At 38.5% G+C, this 27,056-nt stretch overlaps 1 protein-coding gene and 1 long non-coding RNA gene across 6 annotated transcripts in view; one reads left to right on the top strand and one right to left on the bottom strand.

Moving 5' to 3' along the window:
- Positions 1–27,056, bottom strand: part of ROBO1 (roundabout guidance receptor 1) — a 610,482-nt gene that overhangs the window by 38,047 nt on the left and 545,379 nt on the right. For 2 of the 4 annotated variants that reach the window (XM_081003959.1, XM_081003961.1), the window contains 9 exons: positions 22,351–22,432; positions 22,042–22,210; positions 21,772–21,938; positions 20,246–20,367; positions 19,099–19,330; positions 17,182–17,303; positions 14,821–14,992; positions 5,573–5,770; positions 874–900 (listed from right to left, as the gene is read on the bottom strand). In XM_081003959.1, coding sequence (XP_080860085.1) covers positions 874–900; positions 5,573–5,770; positions 14,821–14,992; positions 17,182–17,303; positions 19,099–19,330; positions 20,246–20,367; positions 21,772–21,938; positions 22,042–22,210; positions 22,351–22,432 — 1,291 coding nt within the window. The remainder of the gene's footprint in view (positions 1–873; positions 901–5,572; positions 5,771–14,820; positions 14,993–17,181; positions 17,304–19,098; positions 19,331–20,245; positions 20,368–21,771; positions 21,939–22,041; positions 22,211–22,350; positions 22,433–27,056) is intronic. The other 2 variants (XM_081003960.1, XM_081003962.1) reach the window with 1 other exon arrangement.
- Positions 1–27,056, top strand: part of LOC308476426 — a 157,094-nt gene that overhangs the window by 78,688 nt on the left and 51,350 nt on the right. The gene's annotated exons all lie outside the window — the stretch shown is intronic.

The following is a 27,056-nucleotide window of genomic DNA, read 5'->3' as shown; positions in this document are numbered from 1 at the left end:
TTACAGGCTACATTAAACAGCATGTGTGCATTGCTTTCATGTTAATGGCATCTTCTATTAATGGCATTTCCTAAAGCATAGAGCTTTCCAATCTAAAGAGAAAAGTTTCAGCATAGACTGAGAACAAAGCTTTAGATATAGTCATGGGGTTGTATCCAACAGTACTGCTCAATGGATACTTTGCAATAATTTACCCCTTTCTTCTGTTGCCCCATATCTCCTAGAATGATCTCTTTGAGCATCCTCCAGAGCAGATTGGGAGTGGGGGGACATGAGGGGTGTGTGTGTGTGTGTGTGTGTGTGTGTGTTGTAAATAGCTTCATTCCTTGTTCTGATGATGGGAGTCTTACCCTCAGCTGAGCAACATGGAAGTCTTATTGTCAGTTGGATACAACACATATAGACATCTCCCAATTTATAAAAATGAAATCCTATGTATGTCTTTCTATTTAAGTGTTAAGTAATGTTCCATTAAGAATCATTGGAAGGGAATGCTGCTTGCCTTTATGCAGAGTCCTTTGTGCAGCTACGGCCCATTTTGGTAGAGCAGAACATTATGAACAACTATACAATATACAAAATTAGCAAAAACAAAAAAGCAAAAACCACCCAACCATGCTATACATTAGCATAGAAGATGATAGGATCTCATGTAGTCTTCCAAAGGATATAAAACTCAAACTTTGGACAGCAGTGCGAGATCTGCCAAATTGGTAAAATGATACTAACAATAAGGATACGTAACGAATACTACTCATACTACTCGCTGTGTAATATTGTGCCTGGTTATATGAGGGAAGAAGAAAAAGAGACAGTGACACAGTATCACACAGGCACATGCCAATCAGACAAGGGAAAAGTGCAAATATATACCTGTTGGTGTGAAGGTAAAAGACGGGACTGAAAAATCAAAACACAATAAAAACTGGTTATTAAGCTGAAGAAAGAAAAAGAGAGCACACAACATTAGTATAAATCAGGGCAAGAACAGAACATAAAAGTAAGAGTAAATATGTCCAAGACATACCAATATGTGAATAAAACAAAATTTGTTATTTAAAAAGGTGACTTGTCTCCACAGAAGAAGAATAACATTCTAGTATAGTGTGCTCTTGAGGGAAATAGAGTGTGGTTTAGCCTCTAAATGACCTTCTCTTTAGTGCTTTATGTTTTGCTGCAAATCCATGTACAAACAAAAACCCTACACTATTTAATCATATATATATATATTTTAAAAAAGAAGAGTAATTGTTACTTTTCCCAGTATCATCAAGATATTGCTAGACTCTTATATTCACTGCATCATGCAAATGCTTGATATAGTGGATCAATAAGGACACTTAAGCATTTAAGTAAAGAGTAAGCTATTACTAGGAGCAACAAAGTATTATGAAAATGTGCTAATTTTCCATTACTTGCACCCTAAAAGTGTGTTGTGCTTTATTGTAACAGCTGCTCAATATCATAGCCTTTTAAAAAACCTAACTGTAATGAATAGAGAACACACAATAACTAGGATTTTTTTATTCTTCAGTTTTTGAGATGCTTTTGTTATTTTAACCTAATAATGTTAATCTGCCCTGTAGATTACCTGCTGTAGTAATCCTTCCTGACTCACGAGCCTATGAGTTTAAATAAAAAGTTTCAGAATATAATAATTCTCACAGGGGAAAAACCTTCATTTTCACAGCCCCTATAGATCTTAATTTAATCAATAAGGCCTCTAATCAAACAGCAGACCTCCAGTGCAACATCTACTCAGTCCCCCCTCCCCCCCCAGCACACACTTCTCTCTTCTTTGAACAATAGAATATATTTTCTGTACTGCTAATGGGAAGAAGGAAGCCATGAAATGCTCCTTAATTCTGAGCAAAACAATGAAATGCAAGAAAAGCTTCACAATTGTTTCTAAATGTGTTTTGGCCTTGAAATTTAGGTTAGCAGGCGGACCACAAAGGGATGATGGAATGGCTGAGATATACATACATCAACAGCCTTTTTCTCCCCTTTTTTCTTCCTATAGATCTGGTTTTTTTATATTAGGATCTAGGGTCCTTAAGTCTTTAAGGACATAGAAAAGCCTAATTTAGAACACGCTGCATATGTGTCACTGTTCTTATCAGGTCACTTTATTTCTAGGAATATTGTGCTGGAGAAAAAAGGAAAGAAAAATCCAAACAATTTAAGCATTGGCCATCATCTGCAGCAGTGCTATTTTTATCACAGGCATCCTATTGTGATCTCTTTCTGCTGGTTCTTTTCAGATAGTCAATGGAATTTAGTATCATTAAGAAAGGAAATACAGAGCCACAGTAATAAGGATTTCCACCAAACACACAAAGTAGTGCATTTTAAAACAGCGTTGCTTGTGAATGACTACATCAGCTCTACATCAATTTGCAACAACAAAGAAATAGAAAAAGATGAAAGGTTCTTGTCATTATTTTTCTGTGAACTAAATACTCAATATAATTTTGTTCTGTAAGAAAATAAACAAAAGTCAATCTAAGTGAAATCTTCATATCTCACACAAAAACTTAATTATCAAAGCTTAGTTGATAAAAATGCTTATTGTGCCCACTGGCGCTAATGCAATATGTATGTATGTGTGAATACAGAAATATTTTAACAGTTGTCAAAGCCTCAAGTTAGATGCTCAAAAAGGGGGAAAATGAATTAATGAAGTTCACTGATCCTCAGCTTTTATGGTGACATGTCTGACTTCATGCTCTGTATATTGACAGATTATTATTTTTAAATGATTTACATTTCCTTGAAGATGATGTTTCCCTTCAAGTGTGTTTAATAACCTTGTTTTGGTGAACCTTTACTAATGAATTCATTCTGAAAGTTAATAAAAAATTGCGGAGTCATTACAGACATTTGTAAGACACACAAGACTGAAAACAGCATAAAACAACAAAATATCAGATTTTTTAACATTCCATGCTGTGGATTTAGCTTCTTTTATATCCAACAGTATTAGTCTATTAGAAATGTTTATAAGAGATGGCATGGCACCATGCAATTAGTAAAGCTAAAAGAAAACTGGTTAAAACAGCACAAAGGCTTTCACTTAACTTTCCCAGAGGTGTATTAACAGACACAAGTTAATTTCAGTCCCAGCTTCATTTTGTCTGCATGTGTTATTTATTGGACCACAATGATGCCACTAGTTGTTACTTCTATTTTGCTTTGGATCTTCCTGTTTTGAAGACTCTGCGTGCTAAGAGACACTGAGTTTCTTAAGTGTTCAAACCCACACTACTTTTGCTAAAGTTGTTTAAAAACGTTACCTTCATTTAATGACCATGTTCAGAACTTTGACTACTGAAAGATCTGTAGACCGTAAGCACGCTGAACAAGGCCATTACTTTGTTGTGTCCAGTGGCTACCAGACAGCGCGAATAAAACCTGTTAAACATTAATAAGAAGGATCTGGATCATTTGGTGGATGAGGATATTAAGTATTCAAAAAGGCAAGGTGTTAAACAGCTTCCGATCTGTGGCTGATTGACCTCTGCTCTAAAAACCAAACTACATGAAAAAAAACCCAGTAATTACTGCCTATCTCTGTTTAACAAAGTGGTCACATTGCATCTTCAGGCATCCTTGGTTGCGACTGCACCTCTAGTCCAGGGGTTGTCAACATTTTGGGCTCTTTGGGCACATGTAGCACTCTGAAAAAAGGTTGTGCGTACCAGTCACAAAATGGCTGCTGTGGGGCATGAAAAAGGGAATAGTGGAGAAATAAGATTCTAAAATGGTTCCTCTTGTGTTTGCATTATCTTTAGACGGGATTTCCCCCAAGCCACCGTCAAATTGCATCTGTTTCCAAATCGCAGAAGCCGCACTTGTCACAAAACATGGATCTGTGGAGTGAATCCATATGCCATAGTATCTCTGGCATGTGCTATGTAGGTGGTTTTTACAGTGCAATCCATTGATGATGGCTGGGATGCATCCCTTGTAAAAATCATGAGGATACATATTGGATACATATTTTTGTATCATGGTGGCACTGAAGAAGAAGAGTTTGGATTTGATATCCCGCCTTTCACTCCCCTTCAGGAGTCTCAAAGCGGCTAACAATCTCCTTTCCCTTCCTCCCCCACAACAAACACTCTGTGAGGTGAGTGGGGCTGAGAGACTTCAAAGAAGTGTGACTGGCCCAAGGTCACCCAGCAGCTGCATGTGGAGGAGCAGAGATGCGAACCCGGTTCACCAGATTACGAGACTACTGCTCTTAACCACTACACCACACTGGCTTCTTTGATGCTTTTCTCCACCTGTACTTTCATCCATCTCCTATTTTTCTGTCTCTAGTAAGCCCATTTTCTGTAGCTTACTGCCTCCTCTTCTTCAGATAGAGTTGAGAAGAGAAATTGTGCAGAGGAACTAAACATTGTAGAGTGACTGAAGAGGAACTGCTCTGAGAACAAGAACAATAAAACCTTGTCCAGACTTCCAATTTATGTTTCAGTGGGTTCAGGTCCTCTTGTTGGTGACAGAGAAGACTCTGACAGGCACACAAGGTGTCCACCTACAGGTGCTAGGTTGGAGCCCTGAAGTATAGGCTCTTGCTGATCTGGTTTTCACCATTAGCTATGGTACCGACACATGGAAATCCATCTCATCATTAAGGTAAATGCACCCGTTTCATTACTTCTCAGAGACAGTATTGTTGGCCCTGTGTGGCCCTAGGCTGAGGACTGGTTTTGCACAAACTTCTAGATACCAAATTAATACAACACAAGTAATGCTGGTAGATTCCATATTCTTAACAAATGAGTACACCTGTCATTAACAGAATCCAAGCTTGCCTGGTTTTAACCGTCCAGTGAGGTTTGGAAAACTAAGTACATTGCATCATCTGACTCTTCACATAGCAGTGGCACCCAGGAATATTTTGAGGACTTCCATTCAGTGAGAAGACTCTGACCTAATTCATCAATTTTAACTGTCATTCCTGCTTCACAATGTTGAGGCCAATAATATCTTCAACATGCAGCACTTGATGATTTCTAAAAGCTTCAGCTAAAACAGAAGCATCTTTTGAAACGCGTGAGGTGATCAGCACTGCCTTACAGGCAGAAATAAAGTTGCTATAAAGATTGACCTATACATTTATTAACTCTAGATTTAAAGATACCTATAAGATGTCTTCTCTCATCCATGCCATCACAGCCTGTTCAATTATCTAAAAGAACCTTCTATAAATTACATTGTGTGCTGAAATTAGGATAGGCAGGGTACATTCTTCATAATTGTTATGTAGTAATAAAAATCCCACAACCACCTAATACATGAAAGCATTTTTCAAGAAGTTTTAAAAATGTAAAGTTTTAAAAGCTGTATTAAATCTCACAGGATAGTTATTAATTTGGTTTTTCATTTATTGTTAACCAGTCTGTGTCTGACAGAGACTATGTGTGATATCCAACTAAATCATACTCAAAATAGACCCAATGAAAGATATGGGTCTCTTCTGAGTAAGGCCAATGCTTGCTATCACGTTATAAATTCAATTAAATAACAAATACTTCAGATTATAAAAGGGTCCAAAAAATACCTTTTCTGATACCAGCATATGTACTAGCGAGTCCATTGCGCTTCTTTCGATGACGGTATAACCAAATGCTGAAAACCATAAGGATAATCCAACAGGCAGCACCAATTCCAGCAATGAATGCTGGCTGTTTTACAACATCTGAAATCTGTTGGGCTAAACTGACTTGGTCTTCTGGTGACACAGGGTTTCCATGAGAATCTGAAGAAACATACCCAAAAGTTGAAAGTACAGATATGAGGCACTGATGTCATAGGATTTGAACGCTACATGATGTTTGAGCTTTCCCCCCATCAGATGAAGTCTAGAAAGTAATTCTGCCATGTATTCAATTGGTTCTCCAGGATTCATTTCTGGGAGTGTGCATAGTTTCCTGTGGACACACTAATAAAAAAGCCATGCCTGTTTGGCTTGACACATAAACTTCATAGTACATTGAATATTCCACAATTTATAATCTTCAGCAAACAGATATTCACTGAACCTTATGAAGAACCTGATATGTATGCAATCTTCCTGTATCTCAGGGTTTTTATGTTCAGTTTAGCAACTATATTTCAGAATCCAACTCTTGGTGGGGAGAGCACTTACTATTTTATTCACTGAATTTATATACCGCCCTATACCCGGAGGTCTCAGAACAACACTTCTGAATTATAAAGTGTACAACATTAAAAACCCACCAACAATCTTTAGCTTGCTTATTGTAGGATAACAGCTATACAAATACACATGTATGCAACATACCCAAGCCAAAAACAGATATATACTCTCTGTAAATGTGCTTGGAATACCTCTGCTTGGAATTTTTTCAGGACTGTAACACAATCAATATAGAGTATTCAACATTTGTTATGTTCACAATAACTTAATGTGGAAACTGTATAAAAGATCACAATTGAACTCTAACAGTCACCCAGGGAACAAGGGGCAAAAAAGCCCCCTGCAACATCACCAGTGGGTCTCTGTACAGTCAGTCCAGTGCAGGGGTTGTGACTTTAAGCACAAAAGAACATCAGGGAGTACAGATACTTGCAGTTGCTAGCAGATCATCATGAAAGGCATGCTAATTAGTTCACAAATCACACCTCATAATGGGAGCTGTTAGAGCAATAAAAGTTCAAGGAGAGTTGCTTGTATTCATTCTCTTGGGATGTCTAAGGCATGAATAATACACTTAACATTTATAATTATTTGAGTGAAGCTTCTCATAAATGCATGATGTGTATTCACACAGGTTAATATGTTTATGAGAAACATTAATTTATTGGCAAAATGAGGTGCCTCAAGACCTATCTGGTGCACAAAACTGAAAGAGCCACAGGAAATCAATTGGCAATCAGTTATTTAATGCATCATCTACGATTCTCTATAGGTGCACCCAAATGTACATAATTTAGTGATGACCCAGCTACGGAAGGGTACTCACAGCATTTTTGGCAGAGCACAATCGCCTCCCCAAGATTAGCCTCAGGGGAAACCAATCCTTCCAGTTTGCTGCTAAAAGGCAATTTTCGCAGTATGCATAGGTTGGCGTTTGTGACAATACTGAAGTCACTTGGAGCAGTTCTTCCAGGTTTTTAAAAAGCAACTGTGTGTCGTTTGAAATATAGGTACCAAACAAAATTGTAATTAGATCAATGTGCAACACATTCCATTTAAAATGTTTTTGTGGATTTTTTGGGGGTGGGTGGGTGCTTACTTTTTTTTTAACAAATAGCAGCAGCCCACCTGAAGATGATGTTAAGTGAGGTTCAGGTTAGGTTTATTAAATTTATATCACTTCCCATTAAGAAAAGTCACAAAACAATTTACAAGCAAGTTGTGTATTTTTTAAGTGAAAGGGTATGTACTACTCTATAAATAGAGGCAGAAAGATAAGTCTTTTTCAATGCCTTCACCACCACAGCAAAGGCTCAACAATGAGCACACACTTGTGTCACATTGTGTTAATCTGGATTCTTCTTCCACTTGTTATCCAGCCATCTTCTAACCTGCTTCATTGCTTTCAGCTCCACAGTATACCTCAGCAAACTAGAAGTGAGCACTTGTGCTCCACAGATCAGTCAGGGTTTCAAGCATCACCAGATCCATCAGCCAGAAGAGACCCCAGAACTGTCTGGAACACAACTCTGCCTCAATTTTAATAGGTCTCATGCCTCTCCAGAGGAAGTCACTGACAATCTGAATTGAATTAAACAAGACACTGGGAGTTGTGTGATCAGCCTTCTAATAGCTTTTTTATTTGTGCTGCTACCTGTTACCCTTCTATCAGGCTCTTTCCCCCATAACAAAAGTTTCTATGGGTGACTTACAATAAACGAGTAAAACAAACAAACAAATGGAAAACAAATAGCAAAACAATTAAAGATGAAGATACAACATCAAAGCAACAAAACAGGACTTGTCTCATCCTCGGCTTCCGGGTTTAGCGCCATCAGCAATGGCAGAATTCCTCTGACCAGAGGAATTTGCCCCGTGGAAAATGGGGTCTGACCGCTACGGCGAAGGCGGGGACCCGGGAAAAATCACAGGTGGGAGAAGCCTGTGAACGTGGGATTCGGCGGGCACCTTCTGCGCCTCCCCTACTCGCGGGGAAACCCGATTCTGGGCTTCTGGGGTGAGTGGCGCGGTGCTTCGAGACGACTGCTTTTTTCACAGAGCGAAGCCGCATAGCTGTTGCCGGAGAGCGCTGACTTTTTCCTGTGGACAATTCGAATCTAAAGTATTTACCCGTGAGTAGAGCTGGAACGGGAGAATTAGACTCTTAAACGTATAATTTGGTATCGAAGCGGGGAGGTTCAAAGCAGGAAGTCCGCCTCCCCTTTTTGTAAACAGACTAAGGCAAAAAGGCTGTAAGCTGAAGCCTTGGGAAGCCCTTTGCAAAAGATTAAAATTTCAACGGTAAAGAACTTTTTACCCCCTCGGGGGCAGGAGAAGAGGGGGGAAGTTGTGGACTGAGCAGACCTGCAGGAGAGAGTGAAGAGAGTCAGAATTTTGCCGCTCCGATCCTGGAAACGGGCTGCCTGCTGGAGTGACGTCTTTTGGAATGTTCAGTGGCAGCTAGCTAAGCAAGACAAATACTTTGTTTCTATATTGCTTCTACAGTCTTTGGGTCTTTATAAAAAGGAACAAATAGTAGCAGAAAATTGAAACTAACTTTGGATCTTTGAATTGTGTTTAAAAGAGGACATTATTTATCAAAACAAGTAATATAAATTGAAACTGTTTCCCCCTAGTGGAAGTTTATGAAACTGGCTGTTCTATAAGAGTTCTACAAGTGTGGAGCTAGGGAAATTTCCAGCTGTAAGATAAGAACTGTGTGACTCTGGGACTGACCTTGAATTGTTTAAGTGTTATGGCAAATGGAAAGGCAAAAATAGAATTGTCAGCTGCTGAAAAAACTTTAAGGTCTGGGAGGATTAGGCAGCAACCTAGAAGTTCAATACCAGATCCCCTTCCCCCGGCTGCTGCTGTGTCTACATCGGCACAACCAAAATCAAAAGGAATGCTATCAGAAGAGGTAATAGCGGTTGCGTTAAGTAAGATAAATGACGCATTGGAACAGCTTAATAAGAAAGTGGATGCTGGAAATAAAAAAAATGATTTAAATACGGAAAGCATAAACAATTTGGGACTAAAGGTGAATACTAATACAGAAACGATTCAGAAATTGATACAGGAATCCAATTTGACACGGCAGACCGCGGAGGAAGCTAGGGAAAAGGCTGCAGCTGCTGAATGTAAAGTAACACAATTGGAGAGAGAGAAAATCCCAGTCCTTCAGAGACAACTTGATGAACATAAGCTGACGCTTGCTATGATTGAACTTAAAGAAAAACAGACAAATCTGAGGATTAGAGGTCTACCGGAATTTGAGAAGGAAAGTCTGATAGACTTTCTTACACAGGAATTTGCTGATTTTTGGGGCCTGGATTTGGGACAAGAAGAATTTAGAATTGTGAGGGCCTTTAGACTTGGAAGAGGAGGGAAAAAAGAGAAGAATATATTAAGAGACTGCCTGATCACTCTTCGAACTAAAGAAGAGAGAGATAAAATCTTGGGTTGGCACTACCAGAAGAACCTAGAAGTACAACAGCCAAGAGTGGTAATTTTTAAAGACATCCCGAAATATCTTTTGGATCTCAGGCCTGACTATGGAGATATTGTTGACCTGCTGAGAAAAAATAAAATTATTTTTACGTGGGAATTTCCACAAGGCCTTTCATTCAGCTTTAAAGGTAGGAAAATAAAAATAAGATCAGTAGAGGACAAAGTGAAATTTTTGTACAAGTACGAGGAAGATTTGCAGAAGGGACTTGGAAAAGAGCCAAGAGCATTGGACAGAAGATCACCAGATAGAGCACTAGAGCAGAGACCATTGGACAGAAGATCACCAAACAAGGAAACACTGGACATATCAACATTATCTTTTGGACTGGACTCCCCAGTGAAAGTGTTACCATTATTACCAACAGAAGAAGAGCAAGCATTGGGTGCAGTTGGAGGAACATTAGCGTAATTACATGATGGCGTTGCAGGTTTTGAGCTGGAATGTAAATGGACTGAACTCCCCTGAGAAGAGACGGAAAATTTTTCATTTATTGAAAAAAGAACATTTGGACTTAATTTGTTTACAAGAAACACATGTGATAAGGCTACACAGGAAAATATTGATTAATAAAAGACTGGGCCAGGAATTCATCTCATCAGATAAAGTTAAAAAAAGAGGAGTGATCCTTTATGCAAAGGAGAGCCTATCACCGAAGTTCTTATTTAAAGACGACCAAGGAAGATTTGTAGCAATTGAAATTCAATCACAAGGAGAGAAATTTTTGATTTTAGGTATATATGCACCAAAATGAAGGAAAATCAGAATTTTTTAAGAAGTTACATGAGATCTTGATGGATTATATGGAGTATAACATAATTTTGATGGGAGATATGAATGGAGTGGTGTCTACAAATATGGATAAGGCAGAGAGACAGGTAGTCACCAAAGATGGTAGACTACCAAAAACCTTTTTTGACATGACTGAAAATATGGACTTAGTTGATATTTGGAGGATGAAGAACCCTCTGGGAAGAGAGGGAACTTTCTTCTCCGAGGCTAAAATGACATGGACAAGAATTGATCAAATCTGGGTAACCAGGGGACTGGCCCCGAAGATTAGCAAAGTGGATATCTGCCCTAAAACTTGTTCGGACCATAATGCGGTGAAGACGGAAATGAAATTAATGCCAAGCGGCTCCTTCAGATGGAGGATGAATGACTCTCTGTTTAGGAATGAAGAGGTGATCAAGAAGGCCCAAAAAACTCTAAGAGACTATTTTGAGATAAATATGAATACTACAGTAGAAAAAAGAGTAATTTGGGATGCAAGCAAAGTGGTTATGAGAGGGCATTCCTAATACAACAGAATGCAGTTAAGAAGAGAATTCAGAATGAAAAAAAGGATAAAATCCTGGGAAAGATAGGAGAAGGAGAGAAGAAATTGAGAGCAAAACCAAAGTCACAGGAGATTTTGAAAGAAATAAAGTTATACCAGGTACAATATGCGAAGTTGATGAATCAGGAAATAGAATGGAAGATTAAACAGATGAGGCAAAAGACATTCGAATCGGCAAATAAATGTGGGAAATTGTTGGCCTGGCAACTGAAAAAAAAGACAAAAACTCAATACTATCACGAATTTGGAAGTGGAAGGAAAAAATATACAGAACCCAGTGGAAATTAGGAAGTGTTTCCAGAGGTATTTTAAACAACTCTATACACAGGAGAAGCAGAAAGAAATGGACATCGATTGTTTTTTAATATAAATGGACTACACAAAATCTCACAGGAAAAACAACTAATGTTGAACTACAAAATAACGGACCAGGAGGTGGAAGGGGCTATCCAGAACATGCAGTTAGGTAAATCTCCAGGACCAGATGGTTTGACTTCAAGATACTACAGATATTTGAAAGATTGGTTAATACAACCATTTAAGGAAGTCTGTAATGAAATATTGGAAGGAAGAAAGGCACCAGAGTCGTGGAAGGAAGCTTACATTACACTTATATCGAAAACAGAGACTGAAAAGATGCAGCTCAAAAACTACCGCCCCATATCGCTGCTAAATGTGGATTATAAAATTTTTGCAGACATTTTGGCTAAAAGACTAAAAAAGGTGTTAGTAGAAGAAATCCATAAAGATCAAGCGGGCTTTCTCCCGGGCAGACACTTGTCTGACAATATGAGGAATATAATTAATATCTTAGAAAAACTTCAAGTGAATATTAATACTAAGGCTGTTTTGATATTTGTGGATGCGGAGAAAGCCTTTGACAACATTTCTTGGAGCTTTATGAAGAAGAATCTACAGGGGATGGGGGTAGGCCAAGGTTTTGAGAATGGTATAGGTGCAATTTACTCAGAACAAAAGGCAAAATTAATTGTAAATAATGTAGTGACAGAAGAGTTCAAGATTGAGAAAGGGACACGACAAGGTTGCCCAATTTCTCCACTGCTTTTTATATCGGTCCTTGAGGTTTTGCTAAACATGATAAGAAAGGACCAAGAGATTAAAGGTATACAAGTGGGAGTTAAACAGTATAAATTGAAAGCATTTGCTGATGATCTAGTATTGACTCTACAGGAACCAGAATCTAGCACAAAAAGGGTATTGGAATTGATTCAAGAATTTGGGCAAGTAGCAGGTTTTAAGCTGAACAAGATGAAAACTAAGGTATTAGAGAAAAACTTAACTGTAAATGAGAGAGAGAAATTTCAGGAAGAGACAGGATTAACATTGGTTAAGAAAGTGAAATATCTAGGGGTTAATATGACTGCTAAAAATGTGAATTTATTTAAGGGTAATTATGAAAAATGTTGGATTGAAGTGAAAAAAGACTTAGAAATATGGTCAAATTTGAAGTTAACATTACTAGGCCGAATTGCTGTGATAAAAATGAATGTGCTGCCAAGGATGTTGTTCTTGTTTCAAACATTACAAATTTTGGATAAGATGGATTGTTTTAAGAAGTGGCAGAAAGAGATTTCCAGATTTGTCTGGCAGGGCAAGAAGCCTCGAATAAAATTTAAGATATTAACTGATGCTAAAGAGAGAGGTGGATTTGCCCTGCCAGACCTAAAACTCTGTTATGAATCAGCTGCTTTTTGTTGGCTGAGAGAATGGCTGCTACTTGAAGACACTGATGTGTTGGACCTAGAAGGTTTTAACAACATATTTGGTTGGCATGCATATTTGTGGTATGATAAGGTAAAAGCACATAAAGCGTTTAAAAATCATATTGTTAGAAAAGCATTGTTTAATGTATGGATAAGATATAAAGATTTGTTAGAAAAGAAAACCCCAAGATGGTTGTCACCAATGGAAGCAAAGGCACAGAAAAAACTCAATATGGAGGCCAAATGGCCGAAATATTGGGAAATTCTGGAACAAGAGGGAGACAGACTAAAATTGCAGAGCTTTGAAAAATTGAAAAATAAAGTGCGAGATTGGCTCCATTATTATCAAATAATGGAGGCATACAATTTGGACAAAAAAGTTGGTTTCCAGGTGGAAAAATCAAAATTGGAAACAGAATTGTTAGATTCCAAAACTAAGAATTTGTCAAAAATGTATAACCTGCTGTTGAAATGGAACACCCAGGATGAAACGGTGAAATCAGCTATGATTAAATGGGCACAAGATGTTGGACATAATATAATGATGGCTGACTGGGAACAGTTATGGACCACAGGTATGAAATTTACGGCATGTAATGCTTTAAGAGAAAACTTAATGAAAATGATTTATAGGTGGTACATGACACCAGTCAAGCTTGCAAAAATTTACCATTTGCCCGAAAATAAATTTTGGAAATGTAATGAGACTGAAGGTACATTCTTTCACCTTTGGTGGACATGCCCAAGGATTAAGACATTCTGGGAGATGATTTATAATGAAATGAAAAAGGTATTCAAATATACCTTTCTGAAGAAACCAGAGGCCTGTCTCCTGGGCATGGTCGGCCAATTGGTGCCAAAGAAGGATAGAACTTTTTTTATGTATGCTACAACAGCAGCAAGAATACTCATCGCGAAGTATTGGAAGACACAAGATTTACCCACCCGGGAAGAATGGCAGATGAAGTTGATGGACTATATGGAATTGGCGGAAATGACTGGCAGAATCCGAGACCAGGGAGAAGAGTCGGTGGAAGAAGATTGGAAAAAGTTTAAAGACTATTTACAGAAATATTGTAAAATTAATGAATGTTAGAAAAATGTTGGAATGAAGTTATATGGCTTCAGCAGAAATGTTATAAGGAATGAAGTATAAATAGATTAATAGAGAATTAAAGGGGAAAATAAGGTCAAAATGTGTTAAGATAATTGTAGGATAGAAAGCAGAGGAAGATGGAAAGGAATTGCTGAAACAACTAATAGAAGTGGAATACAAAAAGGGAGGTGTGAGGAGGTCATGGAAACAAGTGAATGAAAGATCGAAACTATTTGATGTGTTTTAAATTGCTTTTGTTTTGTTTTTTTAGTTTAAATTGTTTTTGTTAGTTTAGTGTTAGGTATTGTTTTTGTATTGTATTGTATTATTTTCTTTTTTTAAGTAATGTCTAATTTGTTGGAAAGTAATAAATATTATTAAAAAAAAAAGAGAAAGCTCTCAAGAGGGTGATCTTCTTCCTCAGGAAAAAAAAAAAAGGACTTGTCTAATCCTCAAAATTGAAAGTGGATATAAAAAACAAAAGCCTAGACAAATAGGCTTAAAAGGCTCTGGTGTTTAAAAAAGGGTTTTCTAGTGTCCTGAAAAGATCATAAAGATAGTGCATGGCAAGCCTCATTGGAGTGATCATTCCACTACTGAAGCCATTGCTGAAAAGGCCCTCTTCCCTGGTGGTTAATTGCCTCACTTCATTCTTCAGGGTTTTACACAAAGCAGGGCCTATGAACAGGATCTTAAGGTTCAGCTAGATACATATGGGAGAAGCTAGCCTGGTCCCAAGCCATTCAGAGCTTTAAAGGTTATAAGTAGCCTTTAAATTTGGCCTAATAATGGGCTGGGATGGGAAGAAGAGTTTCTGCAACGCTTCCAAAATGAAAAGAGTTTTATTGGCAGAAGCAAATTCAACTCACTCAGTGATTCTTGCCTCATCTGATTAAAACAATGCAGAACATCTGGATTTTCCCTGCCCCGCATCAAATGCTAAATGTAAAACAAAGCAGGAAGTTATTACAAATCACTTACCTAACTGAATAAATTGTGGTTCGCTTTTCACTCCAGCTCCAGCTCCAGTACTTGCTGCCACTTCCACACTGTATCGAATACCAGGCACTAAAGACGGGATTACTACAGAAAATGTGGAACCATCCACTGTCTTATTTATGTGGTATCGACTTTCATTGCCAAGGCACCAGACCTGCAAGGAAAAAAAGCAACTCTCATGTGCACATAGGCTTTGAAATAAATAAATAATGATATAAAATGTGCCATATGGCATTTACTGATTTACATAGCAAGCTGCATTTAGCTAAGTTAATAGCTCTGTTGTAAAAGCTGTTAATAAACTGATATAAACACTATTAAAAACAAGCCATCTGAATAACTATCTGAATAAGGTTATCTGATAATATACAACACTTTTTCTTCTATTTTTGAAATTTCAAAACTGTCCATATGTTAAGTATTAATGCAGCAAAATTCAATAGTCTACAACTGTGGGAAATAATACATGGCTTCCCCCAAGGTCCATTGCATTAGTAAACTGTTATTCTACTCCTTGCCTAGTATGCAGAGAATACAATTTCATCTGTAACACTCTAAACAGACTCAAACAGGAATGAACAACATTCTTTATAAGGATATACCACATTAATTATTGGTGTAGTGCATATGGAAGGCACTGACACATCACTCTTGGCAGGGATAAGTTACCCATGACTCACTTCCATAAAGTAGTACGCTCAGCATGCAAGTCTGGTAGACCTTCATCTTACATCCTTATACACTGCTGAATAATAGCTGCCCTTCCTTTTTTGGCACATAACGTACTAGTGGCAAATCTTGAAAACAAAAAATTCTGCTGTGGAGACTTCTGGATTTGTGGGCAAAGAATTCTGGAGGAATTTCTAGATAGTTCATTTTTAAAATGTACCCCCTAGAGCAGTGATGGCCAAACCTGGCCCTCCAGCTGTTTGGGGACTACGACTCCCATCATCCCTATTTAACGGGACCAGTGGTCAGGGATGATGGGAATTGTAGTCCCAAAACAGCTGGGGGGCCAAGTTTGGCCATCACTGCCCTAGAGTCAAGTCACTTGACTAGTGAAACACTAGCGAGTACGTTGTTACATTCCATTATAGAGGCCTGTACAGTGGTACCTCTGGTTACGTACTTAATTCGTTCCGGAGGTCCGTTCTTAACCTGAAACTGTTCTTAACCTGAAGCACCACTTTAGCTAATGGGGCCTCCCGCTGCTGCTGCTGCTGCTGCGCCGCCGCCACGCGATTTCTGTTCTCATCCTGAAGCAAAGTTCTTAACCTGAGGTACTATTTCTGGGTTAGCGGAGTCTGTAACCTGAAGTGTATGTAACCTGAAGTGTATGTAACCCAAGGTACCACTGTATATGTCTTCATTAGCGTCTCAGGCATTGGTCTGGTTAACACAAAATGCTAAGCCAGAGACGAACAAACCAACCATGGCATTTCTCCAAATAGTGTTTTAATATGCACAAGGTAAAAAACCTTTCTCATGTGCTTGGAAGGCAACCAACTTTTCTTGCTGACTTTATCACTTTTGCTTTCTCTACTAATGATGTTTCTATTACGTTTTCATTTCTAGTTGTGTAATAATGTTTTAAATTATATATATATAATTATGTCCTTATGTGTATATAGTACAGCATTGTTGGCTGCTCCATGTTCCTACTGGGAGGAAGGGCAGGATACAAGTATGAGGAGAGAATACCTGACCTGGGGAAAGGAAGTTGACTAGAAGGGATGGAGGGCAGCAGTGGAAATAAATTGAAAACATTGTAAGATAAAATCCAATTAGAAATATGATAGATTGTTTTATATTATTGCACAGTGGCAAATGTAAAGAATGTAACATGATAGAAATTACTCTTATGTTTTCCTAACAGTGCTTCCAAAAATCTTCACATCAGCCATGTTCTTATCAATAAGAATTTTTTAAAACTAGAAGTAAAATTAGTACATTTCCTATATTCCTAAAATGACAAAATCTTACGCTTGGCTTACTCTTATGTATGTCCATTTCTTATGATAACTTACTGGTGTCATAATATGCTTGTACACAGTCACTATTCTCTTTTAATTTACGCCTGCAGTTCTCTTATAAAGTAAAAGCAGGTGAGCAGTTTAAGAGTGAATTAGCATACTTTATAGGTTTCTGATTGCACATCAATATGTTTATTTACTAGTACAACACAAATGTATATATGAAAATTTTAAACGAACAGACTTAAAAGATACGGGCATATCCTTTTATTATGGTTTGATTTTTACCACCAGATGGAGCCAAGAAACCACAAACAAATTCTCTGTCAATAGCTTGCCAATAATTTGCCAGGTTAGAACTAGATATTACCTTGTATTCCTGAACCATCCCATTCTGCATCTCCTCTGGGGGAGGTTGCCATGTTATTACAATCGCAGTGCCATTTCCATCGTTCTTAGTTACTGAAACACTTTGTGGAGGAGCACTTGGAGCTGTTTGTGGGAAGAAAGGATGGTTGTGATTAAAGCTGTTTTTTCTGTTTCATTGTCACTGAGCAGTGCTTTTAAAAGGCTACAGCTAAGGACGCAGACAAAACTGATTTGGCGACACGCAGATGTATTTTTCTGTATATAAGACGCCCCCTACTTTTGGGGACCCCAAATTCAGAAAATGGGCATATGCACTATCCATGTATAAGACGCCCCCAGATTTTTAACCTTATTTTAAAGTAAAAAAATCCTAGTTTTATATATGGAAAAATACGGTAATTACAATAAGTGATTGAAGAAGATTCATGAAGAATATTTGTCCCGTGGTATCAGAGAATCTGGTCAAGTGGGCTTTTGAAGATATAATACTAGTTTTGAAAAGTTTCTTCAACAAGATGCCTTGACAATCTTTTTTGAGGGGGAGGGGTATAATTTAAAACAAACTATTTCCCAAAGGTTGATGTGATAAACTGAACACATGATGATCCAAATACCTCAAATATTAACTGAGTTTCTGTAAATCAAAGAAAGAGTATACAAATCGATTACAATAATAATAATAATAAAACAACAACTCTGGACAACATCTGAGACCTATTTAAAATGTCTATAGCTTTGATCATGCTTTGGAGTTTGTATAAGAAAACAAAACAAACCAAGTGCACAAACAGTGGTTACAGACTTAATGTAATGAACCAGCTACTAATGATCACAAATTGCCCGTGTGCACATGATCTGTACAAGAAAATCCACACTGTTCATCCTTCATATGTTGGTGGTTTGTGTTTGGATACAAAATAAGCTCTCCAATTAAATATTTGAACTGAGCCCAAAACAAAGCAAAACAAAACAGGCAGGCAATTTAGCTGTGAGTGCCCATTCTTTTTCTTGGTCTAAGGACAGACCTACAAAAGGAAAGAACAGAAGAACCACAAAATGACTTTGGGCTCATATAGAATGAATATTCCATGATCAATAAGGAAATTGTTCTATTGGCCCCTGGAATTACTAGAAAAAGGTTCAAGTGCAGAAGAATGTACCTTGCAAAGAAATACTACATCAAAAACTGAAGGGGGAGAAGGGTATTGTGTCTTACACAGACCCATTCCACACATCAAATGTTTTGTTTTCCAGATCCATGGGCTCAGAAGACCCATCACAATCAACCACTTTCCACTCAGCACTTAGAATTCTACATACTCTAGCTCTGCCTATATCAGGCATTATGTTTAGCATCCACAGAGGTGTAATCACATTTGGTGGGGTGGGGAGAGGGGGTTTGTTGAGCATATTTATATATAACACATACCAATAGGAAGGAGGCTAAGTGTTGCTAATTTAACTCATGCTTATTGTCTTCATTCATGATCTTCAAATCTCTTATCATAACTAGTGAAGATAGGAAGTCCCCTAATATGTAAACCGCAGCTCTTTGATGGTTACAGCAGCTTCTGCCATCTACTCTAGACAGTGATTTTCAAGTGTCTGAATTTGACACAAAGTCATTTGTGACCAGACCATGAACTCAACAGAAAGAGACGGAGGGGAACATCACAGTTCCTATTATGTCTTTGAGGGGATTTCCCATTCACATGCTTTTGAATATTTACTTCTGTGTCAACAAACAAATCACATAATGATCAGACCTATGCATTGACAGTTCTCTTTCGTGGCAGAGGGCTGAGTTCCAATAAAAAAAACACACTTCAAAGAACATCAAGCCATAAATACATCAGGGGGAAACAGGCAAAAAAGTAATTCAAAAAGATAATATGAAGACAGCCATGCTGCTACTTGCCTTCTTCCAGAGTTTTGGCAAATTTCACTTCACTATCAGCTCCTTGAAACTCGTTAAAAAAAGGTCGAGCTTTGATTTCATAGTTCACTCCTTTTTTGAGCTCAGGAATCACAACACTGTTTTTTGTTGGTGTCCTTACTTCAAAAATCAACCACTCAGATTCTCCTTGAGAACCAGCTGTTGGCCTGTACAAAATTTTATATCCCTGAATATATTGGGATTGTTGGTCAACCTTAAACGTGGAGATAGAACAGCCATATTAATACATTAGTAAGCATCAAGTGTAAACAGTTTTAGGTGCTAATACATGTTAGCAGTCACAGAAAACCATGGAGCTTGCTCATTTTTGCATTTCGCCTGTTTCTTGGAAGTTTAATACTACTAACCTCAAATGGCAGCACAGCTCTGTTTGACTGTGGTCTAATAGGCTACTTTAAAAACACTGAAGTGATAGCACTTGCCCAGTAGGATTTTATTTATTTTTCTCTGAACGTTAGGCCCTCATGACATATTGCAAACTGTTGTTGAAAGTCCCTTTCATTTTTCTTGTTGCACATTGGACAATAGAAATTGAAAGCACCCTGAGACATGGGCAGAGAGTTTGGATTAAACATAAGGGATCCAAGTTAAATAGATATGCATTGTGTATTTTTTTATTCCCAAAGCTTTTATTTTCAATATTATTGTATGCCCCTCTCACCATACACTTTAAAAACAACAACATATTCCTGGGTTTTTTTTGTTTAAGGCTGCCCTGTTCTGCTCACGTGCAAATTCTAAGAAGAAGAATCCCACATTCCTGCATTGCAGGGGGTTGGACAAGATGACCCTTTGGTCCTTTCCAACTCTGCGATTCTATTATTATAAGAATCAGCAAAGTCTCTCTAAGAAGAAGAAAATATGTGAACTGAAAAATGTAGCAAACTGCAAATGATCCTTCTTTGAACATGACATCAGAATGCAACCCACGAGTGTATGTGTGCACGTGTGTATAGCCTGCTTATTAATGAATAGCAATTAATGCTACTAATGCCTCCAAGGCAGCTTATCAACATCTGTTCAGAGTTTATCATGAGTATGTTGTTGTATTTTGTATGCTGTTGGGAAAATTCTTTTTATAGGCTACTAGCACTTTTGCTTTACTTACTGTCCAATGAACTTCAATTGAGGAAGAAGAAAGGATTGTAGGATTATGGAGATGTAGAACAACATCACCCAGCTCCCGCTGTACTTGTTTGTGATCCACACCCTGACTTGTAGGTGGAACATCTGTAACAATTTCAACAAACTATTGTTAACCTTAAAAGATATATGACAGAGACTTGAAAAACAGGTTTGATTGTACCACTGAGTGTATATTTTGCATTGCATCCAAGATAGAATGGGGACACAATCAAGAAATAAATCAAGGGTCAATAAAATGGGTTGGGAATTATTTTGGATGGCTTTGGTGGCCAATCAAGTTTGTGATTGCCAAGATACTCCCCTCTCTCAAGGTTTGGGGTCTTGCACCTGATTTTCCGCTGCAGCTTTGAAATAAACACAGAGCCAAGGAGGAACTGAAGTGCCTCTATCTGTCATCTTCCTCCAGCTCAGGGCATGCTGTCTTTCTTTGCCTCTGAACCTGCTGGGCAGTTGGAGCTCCAACTACCTGGCAGGCAAAGAGACAAGCTTCTGTGCCTGCAACATTACTCTGCAGTACGCCTACATTTTCCATATTTCCAAGCCATTATAATTGGAGCAGCAATGGATGTGGTTTGAGCATCTGCAGTGGAAAGTGGAATTAATGAAAATTGGGGTGCAACTTGCATGTGTGGAAGTTCTTTTCCACTGTTGCAGGGTCCTGTTGGATCCAATTGGATAAAATGTTGTTATATACGAAGAGAAGCATTTCAAGTGGGTCAAGTATAGTTCAATTAGTGTAGCACAAAGTTTGGAATAATCTTCTGAATTAATAATAGTAATATTGATTTTTCTTGGTATACCCCCAACAACATCTTTGGCAGACAAAAAGGTAGCTCATCTCAATGTATAACCTTAACACTGTGTCTGTTCTGAAATAATCCATGACTTCTGCTCTTAGTCCTTGGATAGCCAGTGCCCATAAAAATAAAGAATTCTAGGGTAGATGGATTAATGATCTGACTCAGTTTAAAAGCATCTGCTTATATTTTATCTCTCATAAAATGGTACTGAATGCCACACAAATGTATTTTGGCATTGCGGCTTGTTTTCCCCACCCCATTATGCTGGAAGGCAAGTGAATGACTTGATTTCATGACAACTTATGTTTAGTTAGCATAGCACCTAACTTTTAATTGTAAGAAACAGATGATTTTTGAAAACTACTAACTCTGCTGGCACATTTTCTCAGAGAAAACTGTGTACTTATCCAGATTTTGATTTGATGTGAAGCTACAGAGGCTACTGCCCAGAAATAAACTGTTTAGATTAAAAAGTGGTTTGTTTCTCAGTAGGATCTGCTATAGATGTTTCCTCAGCATTAAGCCCCTTTTTGGTTGACAGCCTTGTTATCTATTGCTGCATACAGAACAAGAGCAGATAGTGTATTAACATTATTTCCTAAAATGGGTGTTTCTTTTCTGTTTCCTTTCAGTGAAGCATATCTAAACAAATGGTTGTCTTTAGTTCAGTCTTAAATACATGTTTTACCTTGTGTTTTCACTGGGTCAGATATTTGGCTGGGATCACTAATTCCATATGCATTGGCTGCCCTCACAAGGAAGAGATAAATTGCATTTGGTTTCAGACCTTTAACTGCAAATGTTTCTGTTTTCACATTTTCTGCTACAGTTTGCCAGCTGCTGCCAGCTGCATGGCTAGGGATAAAGCACACACACACAAGCAGAAACAGGTTAGTACATGCCTGTAGTTTAAGAACCTAAAACATAAGCACAACCAGATCACATAAAGACATAATACCTGAACGCCTCTATTATATAAGAGGTTGGAGTTGCACCTGAATTCAAATTAGGCTTCCATGATAGTGTTACTGTATTTTTGCTGACGTCTGTAACTTCAGGTTTTGATGGTGCACTGGGAATCAAGTTAGGGTCAGTGGGTCTTGGTGGCTGCACTGGAACTCCAAATTCTAGTGAACAGTGATAAAAGTTCAAAGCTGACATATGCTCATCAGTGTGCTCACATTAATATATATCATTTATTACATAATCAGAGAGCCATTAGACTGTAATTACTTATTTTTATAGTTTCTCCTCTATCCAGATTTACCTTGGACTTCAATGTAAGCACTCCATGATGCTTCACCACTTGGGGTGGAGGCAATGCACGTGTACCGACCAGTGTCACCCAGCTGAAAGGGGGGGGGGGAGAGAAAGAAAAATATCTGAAATAGTCTGAGACACAGAAGATTTGATGTCCCAAATGAATATGCATTAACTCACCCAAAGTTCCCCAAGTGAAAATTTGTTAGAAGAAAGTGATACTCATATACACTAAATTCAAATGCAATAGTTGAGCTCAAATTTTAATTGGGCTTCTGTACTCATCATAGAATACAGGATTAAAATATTTTTTTCCATATGTTCTATGTTGTGGTCCCTGAAGACCTCATTGATTGGGTGGTGGTCTATAGCCCAACTTCTCAGTGCGCATTTGTAGTCCTTTTAAAGAATACACCAGAGGTTGCTAGGAGGAATACCTCTCCACCATCAATCAATGTGACATGGTGTGTTAGCCCACTTTTTCTGTTGATGGGGACAATAACATGTATGCTGCTTTTCTGGAGTCATGTTGTGGCATCTGCCTAGATACTTTAATGTCCTCAAGCCGTGGACTGATTCTGTCTAATGATTGGACCCTCCTGGACACAAAGAGTTATAAGAGGACTTCCTGTTCCAGGTCAAGTAACAAGGTCTTCTTGAATTCTCACATACTTCTGCTGTATTATTTGGTCCTTATTTTTAGCTCGCTCGTCAATTCTTTCACTTGGTTTGGTCCTAACTATTTGCTCTGCCACACATAGCTACTGCTTCCAGGCTCCCTGCTCACATCAGGCTTCTGCCAGCAGGTGTACTCTTGACAGTAGTCTCAGTTCCTCTCCATGGCTTCTTTCACAAAGACATCAGGGAGATCTCTCTCTCTCTCGAAATTTCAAAGCTCATACAAGGGCAAGGTTTTTATTGAGGCTTATTTTATCATCCCTTTTTATCTACAACCTATTCCTGGTCTCCTGGCAGATGATATGCCTTCTTTAGATACAGAGATTGAAAAGAACTTTTATGTTTTTCTATATAGATAGCCCATAAACCAGCATGGCCAACAGTCAGAGATTATGGCAACTGTGGTCCAGCAATAGCAGGAGGGCCACAGTTTCCCCACCTTTGCTTTAAATATGATCTTTAGAAGTGGGTTAGGGAAAGACCCTATAGGTCTAGAAAGTTACCCAGAATCATGTTTCCTATATAGCATCTGATATATCCATCTTCATTTCCATTTCACATGTCCGCTCCAAAGCACTTGGGACAGGGATGGGAAATATCTCTCAGGGAAATTCATCACACTATATTGACGCTTCTGTGTACGTGTCCATGTATGGAAATGTGAGGTGCTCAGTGGGTGTGCATTATCTGGTAGGATATTTGAGACATGTGACTATGTATATGAATGGGTCTTTAGCGATGTGTGGATGAGAGGAACAATATTTTTATGGTGTGTTTTGTGGGGGACGTATGAATGAGATAAAATTATTTATTTCATATAAAATTTATATACAGCTTGATTGCAAAAAGGTATATGTGTGACACTCTGTTTAGTAGAAAAGAGCAGTGCAGGATGGGGGTTAAAGTAACATAAGAGAATGTCCTCCATAGTTTCATATTAACAGCAGAACCAAGAGATTGGTACAGCTGTGCCAGGTCCAGTGTTTTGAGGGGCGCGATACTGAGAAGCTGCCTGTCTCCAGTGCCCAGGCTTCAGCAGCTGGCCATGACTAGGCAGAGCTATCTTCAGCCCAGCTCCCCTACTGCTTTGGAGTAGACTGCCTGGTCTCAGTGACACAAAGTTGGCTCTCAGCTGTGCTAGATGTGGACATATGATGATCCAAAAGGAAGCTGTTTTGCAGTGCTTCAGCTTTTGGAAAGGAGCTGGAATGATGAAGCAGTAAGGAGTCAGACACCCACTGGTCAAGCATGTTGAAGGAGTGAGCCAGCAAATAGGAAGAAGAAGAAAAACTGCTGGTAGAGGTGCATAGCAAATACATGAAGCTCACAGGTGCCTGATCTGTGGCTGCAGGTGCCTGCTTGGGTTACTGTGTGTGCGTAAAAAGTTGTTTGCTGCAGCCTCTGGAAGAGGGGACGGAAGCACCAGCAATCACCACTGACTCATACTCAGGATAATTATAGAGTTGAGACCCAGGAGTTCTGAAGACAGAAGTGGGGGTACTTCAAAATATTTCCCTCATATGATTCCTTTGCTGCTTTGTTGTTTTTAGGAAGTGCTTGTGCTCTGAGTAATTCTGATTGTTTATCAAGGTTGTCAAACTTGGGGGGTTGCTATAAAATATCAGAACTGTACAATTTTGATGTTAAAGCATGGGATATGCTTTCCTGGTTCTGTGCATGTTTATTTCTCTCTACATAGTCTGTGAGTTCTGCATTTTAGCTTTGCAGCAAACCTGTGAGGTAGGTTAGGCTGAGAGGTGGTTCAGTAACCAATGTTGCAAAATTGCACATGCACAGAAAATCTTTCTTTTTGTTGTTTTCAAGGTTGGAAAACTTCTCTTTTATTTTTCTGTGAAATATCAGAAATGTGGAATGTTAAAATTAAAGTAATTGAAGTGGGAAGAGCTGCTTTACTGGCTTTGTATCTCTTTATTTTGCTTTACATGGTCTGTGAATGCTGCATTGTAATTGTATGTTACTTTCTCTCCTAAGATCTCAAAGCTGTGTACAGAGCTGTCCTTTCACAACAACAATGTGAGGTAGATTAGACTGAGTTCTTGCCAATAAATTGCCAGTGAAGAACTGAGGAGGGCCAATCCATGCACAGCACACCAGGCTCAAAAAATCATTTTGGTGTACCTAATTATATATATCTCTGAAAACTACGTGCTTCATGCTGTTTTTGTATATTTCCAAGCACTACAGTTAACTTCACAATGCTTACTGGGTGTTTACTTAGGAAACTTTAAAGTATTCACTGTCCATGTAGCTTCTCTCTAACATGTGGCCTTTTAACACATAGATCAGATCCTAAATTGCCTGTAGACAGAAGCTGTATCAGATCTTTAACAAAAATTAATTAGAAAAAATACTTTTCTGGTGGTGCAGAGGCAAAATTGCATAGCCTTGTGACTTTCCCGTCCCCCTCTACATCCCATGAGATAGCTTCTGTTTCTATGAGCTCCATTAAGTTATTATTATCATTAGTAAACAGGCAGCAGTTCCCAGAAGAGGATGTGCACGTGCTATGTTTGCTAGAGGAAACGATAGAGGATTATAATTTCCTAGAGGTTAGGTTCCATTTAGAAAACAATGGTAGAAGTAAATCTTGCCAAGTTTTAAAATGCTGAGTTGTGAAATTTTTTAGGTAAACCCTGCAGAAAAAAACCCTACAGGAATATTAACTATTGCTAAAGAGAGTATGATATGACTCTACTACAAGGACAGTGCAACAATGCATTTGCATATGAAGTTAAAGGACAAATTATTTGAATGTCATTTTTACTTTCTTTTGTGAACAAAAGAATTGCAGTTTCTGGGCATGGAGTGGGCTGGGAGATGACCTCAAGACCCAGAGGCGTAGCATGTGCAGGGTGAGGGGGCCTATTGCCCCGGGTGCAGGTTTTTTCCAGCTTTGTGAGTCCGATCCCACATCCCAGCCTTGCAAAGCAGTGTGAGGCTAGCTGGGCATCAGGAGAACGCAATAGGCATGCACCCTTCCAATCAGGACATCAGGAGAATGCAACAGGCATGCGGCCTTCTAATCAGACCATTTGGGCTGATTGGAAGGGCATGAGCCTGCTCTGCTGCATCCCCATGTCACCCTTCCAGCCCGTGCTAAACAGACTGATTGGAAGTTTGTGTGCTTGCCCTCTTGCTATGTCCTCATGTCGCCCTCCATGCTCCTTGGCCCCGGCTCACCCAGGGAAGACTAGTTCCACCGCTGCTCAGGACTGATATTTTAAATTCCATATGATATCCCATCCTTCTTTATTAAAAGGTAAGAAAGATGCTTAATCAATGAAACTGCTTGCAGGAGAATTAGGGGCTTCCTTTTGCCCCCAAAATATCACAGGTTTCTTCAGGGAGAAAAAACACCATTGAGTCACTATGCTAGAAAAGAAACTAAGTGAGGACTTCATCACAGTTCCACCGTAAAATAATAAAAATGTTGATAATAACAATAGAAATAATAATATAATAATATGATGTTAGTTTTTGCTCCATTTGCTTGTCCATATGTATTGGAAGATTTTAACGTCCACAGCTGAAGTTGAAAATGCTTTTGGAACTGATTTGGATAACACAGACAGCATATAGTATAATCTGTCAAGCACCAGGCAAAGCCCACCTGAAACTGCCTCTAAATACACACAACTAAAGATTAAACCACTCTAAAAAGGTCAATCTAAAAGTTAAAAAAAACCACCGCCAAACGGAAGAGTTCAGTAATTCTGTGCTGGCATAAAGTGTTGCTTGGGCAGGTAACTACATGGTTTCAGGTAATGTATTGTATGAAAAGATGTCTTTACATTTGGCCTAACTACATGAACCAAGTTATCCTAAGGCAAAACACCTAGCAAGTAAAAACAGGTGTTCATATTCCTTGGAAAAACGCAAATCATTTTGCTACAACTTGTCTCAAAGGAATAACACATTGACCAAGCATGCTTCCATAAACCCTCCGGAAGCCAGCTCTGTATTCGGTTATTTTAATCTTAATAATCTTTCCTGCATATGTATAGGTAGTAAAAA

This window comes from Podarcis pityusensis (genome assembly GCF_964106645.2).
Source record: "Podarcis pityusensis genome assembly, chromosome: 4".
Taxonomy (NCBI): domain Eukaryota; kingdom Metazoa; phylum Chordata; class Lepidosauria; order Squamata; family Lacertidae; genus Podarcis; species Podarcis pityusensis.
This window is presented reverse-complemented; position numbering and strand designations above follow the sequence as displayed.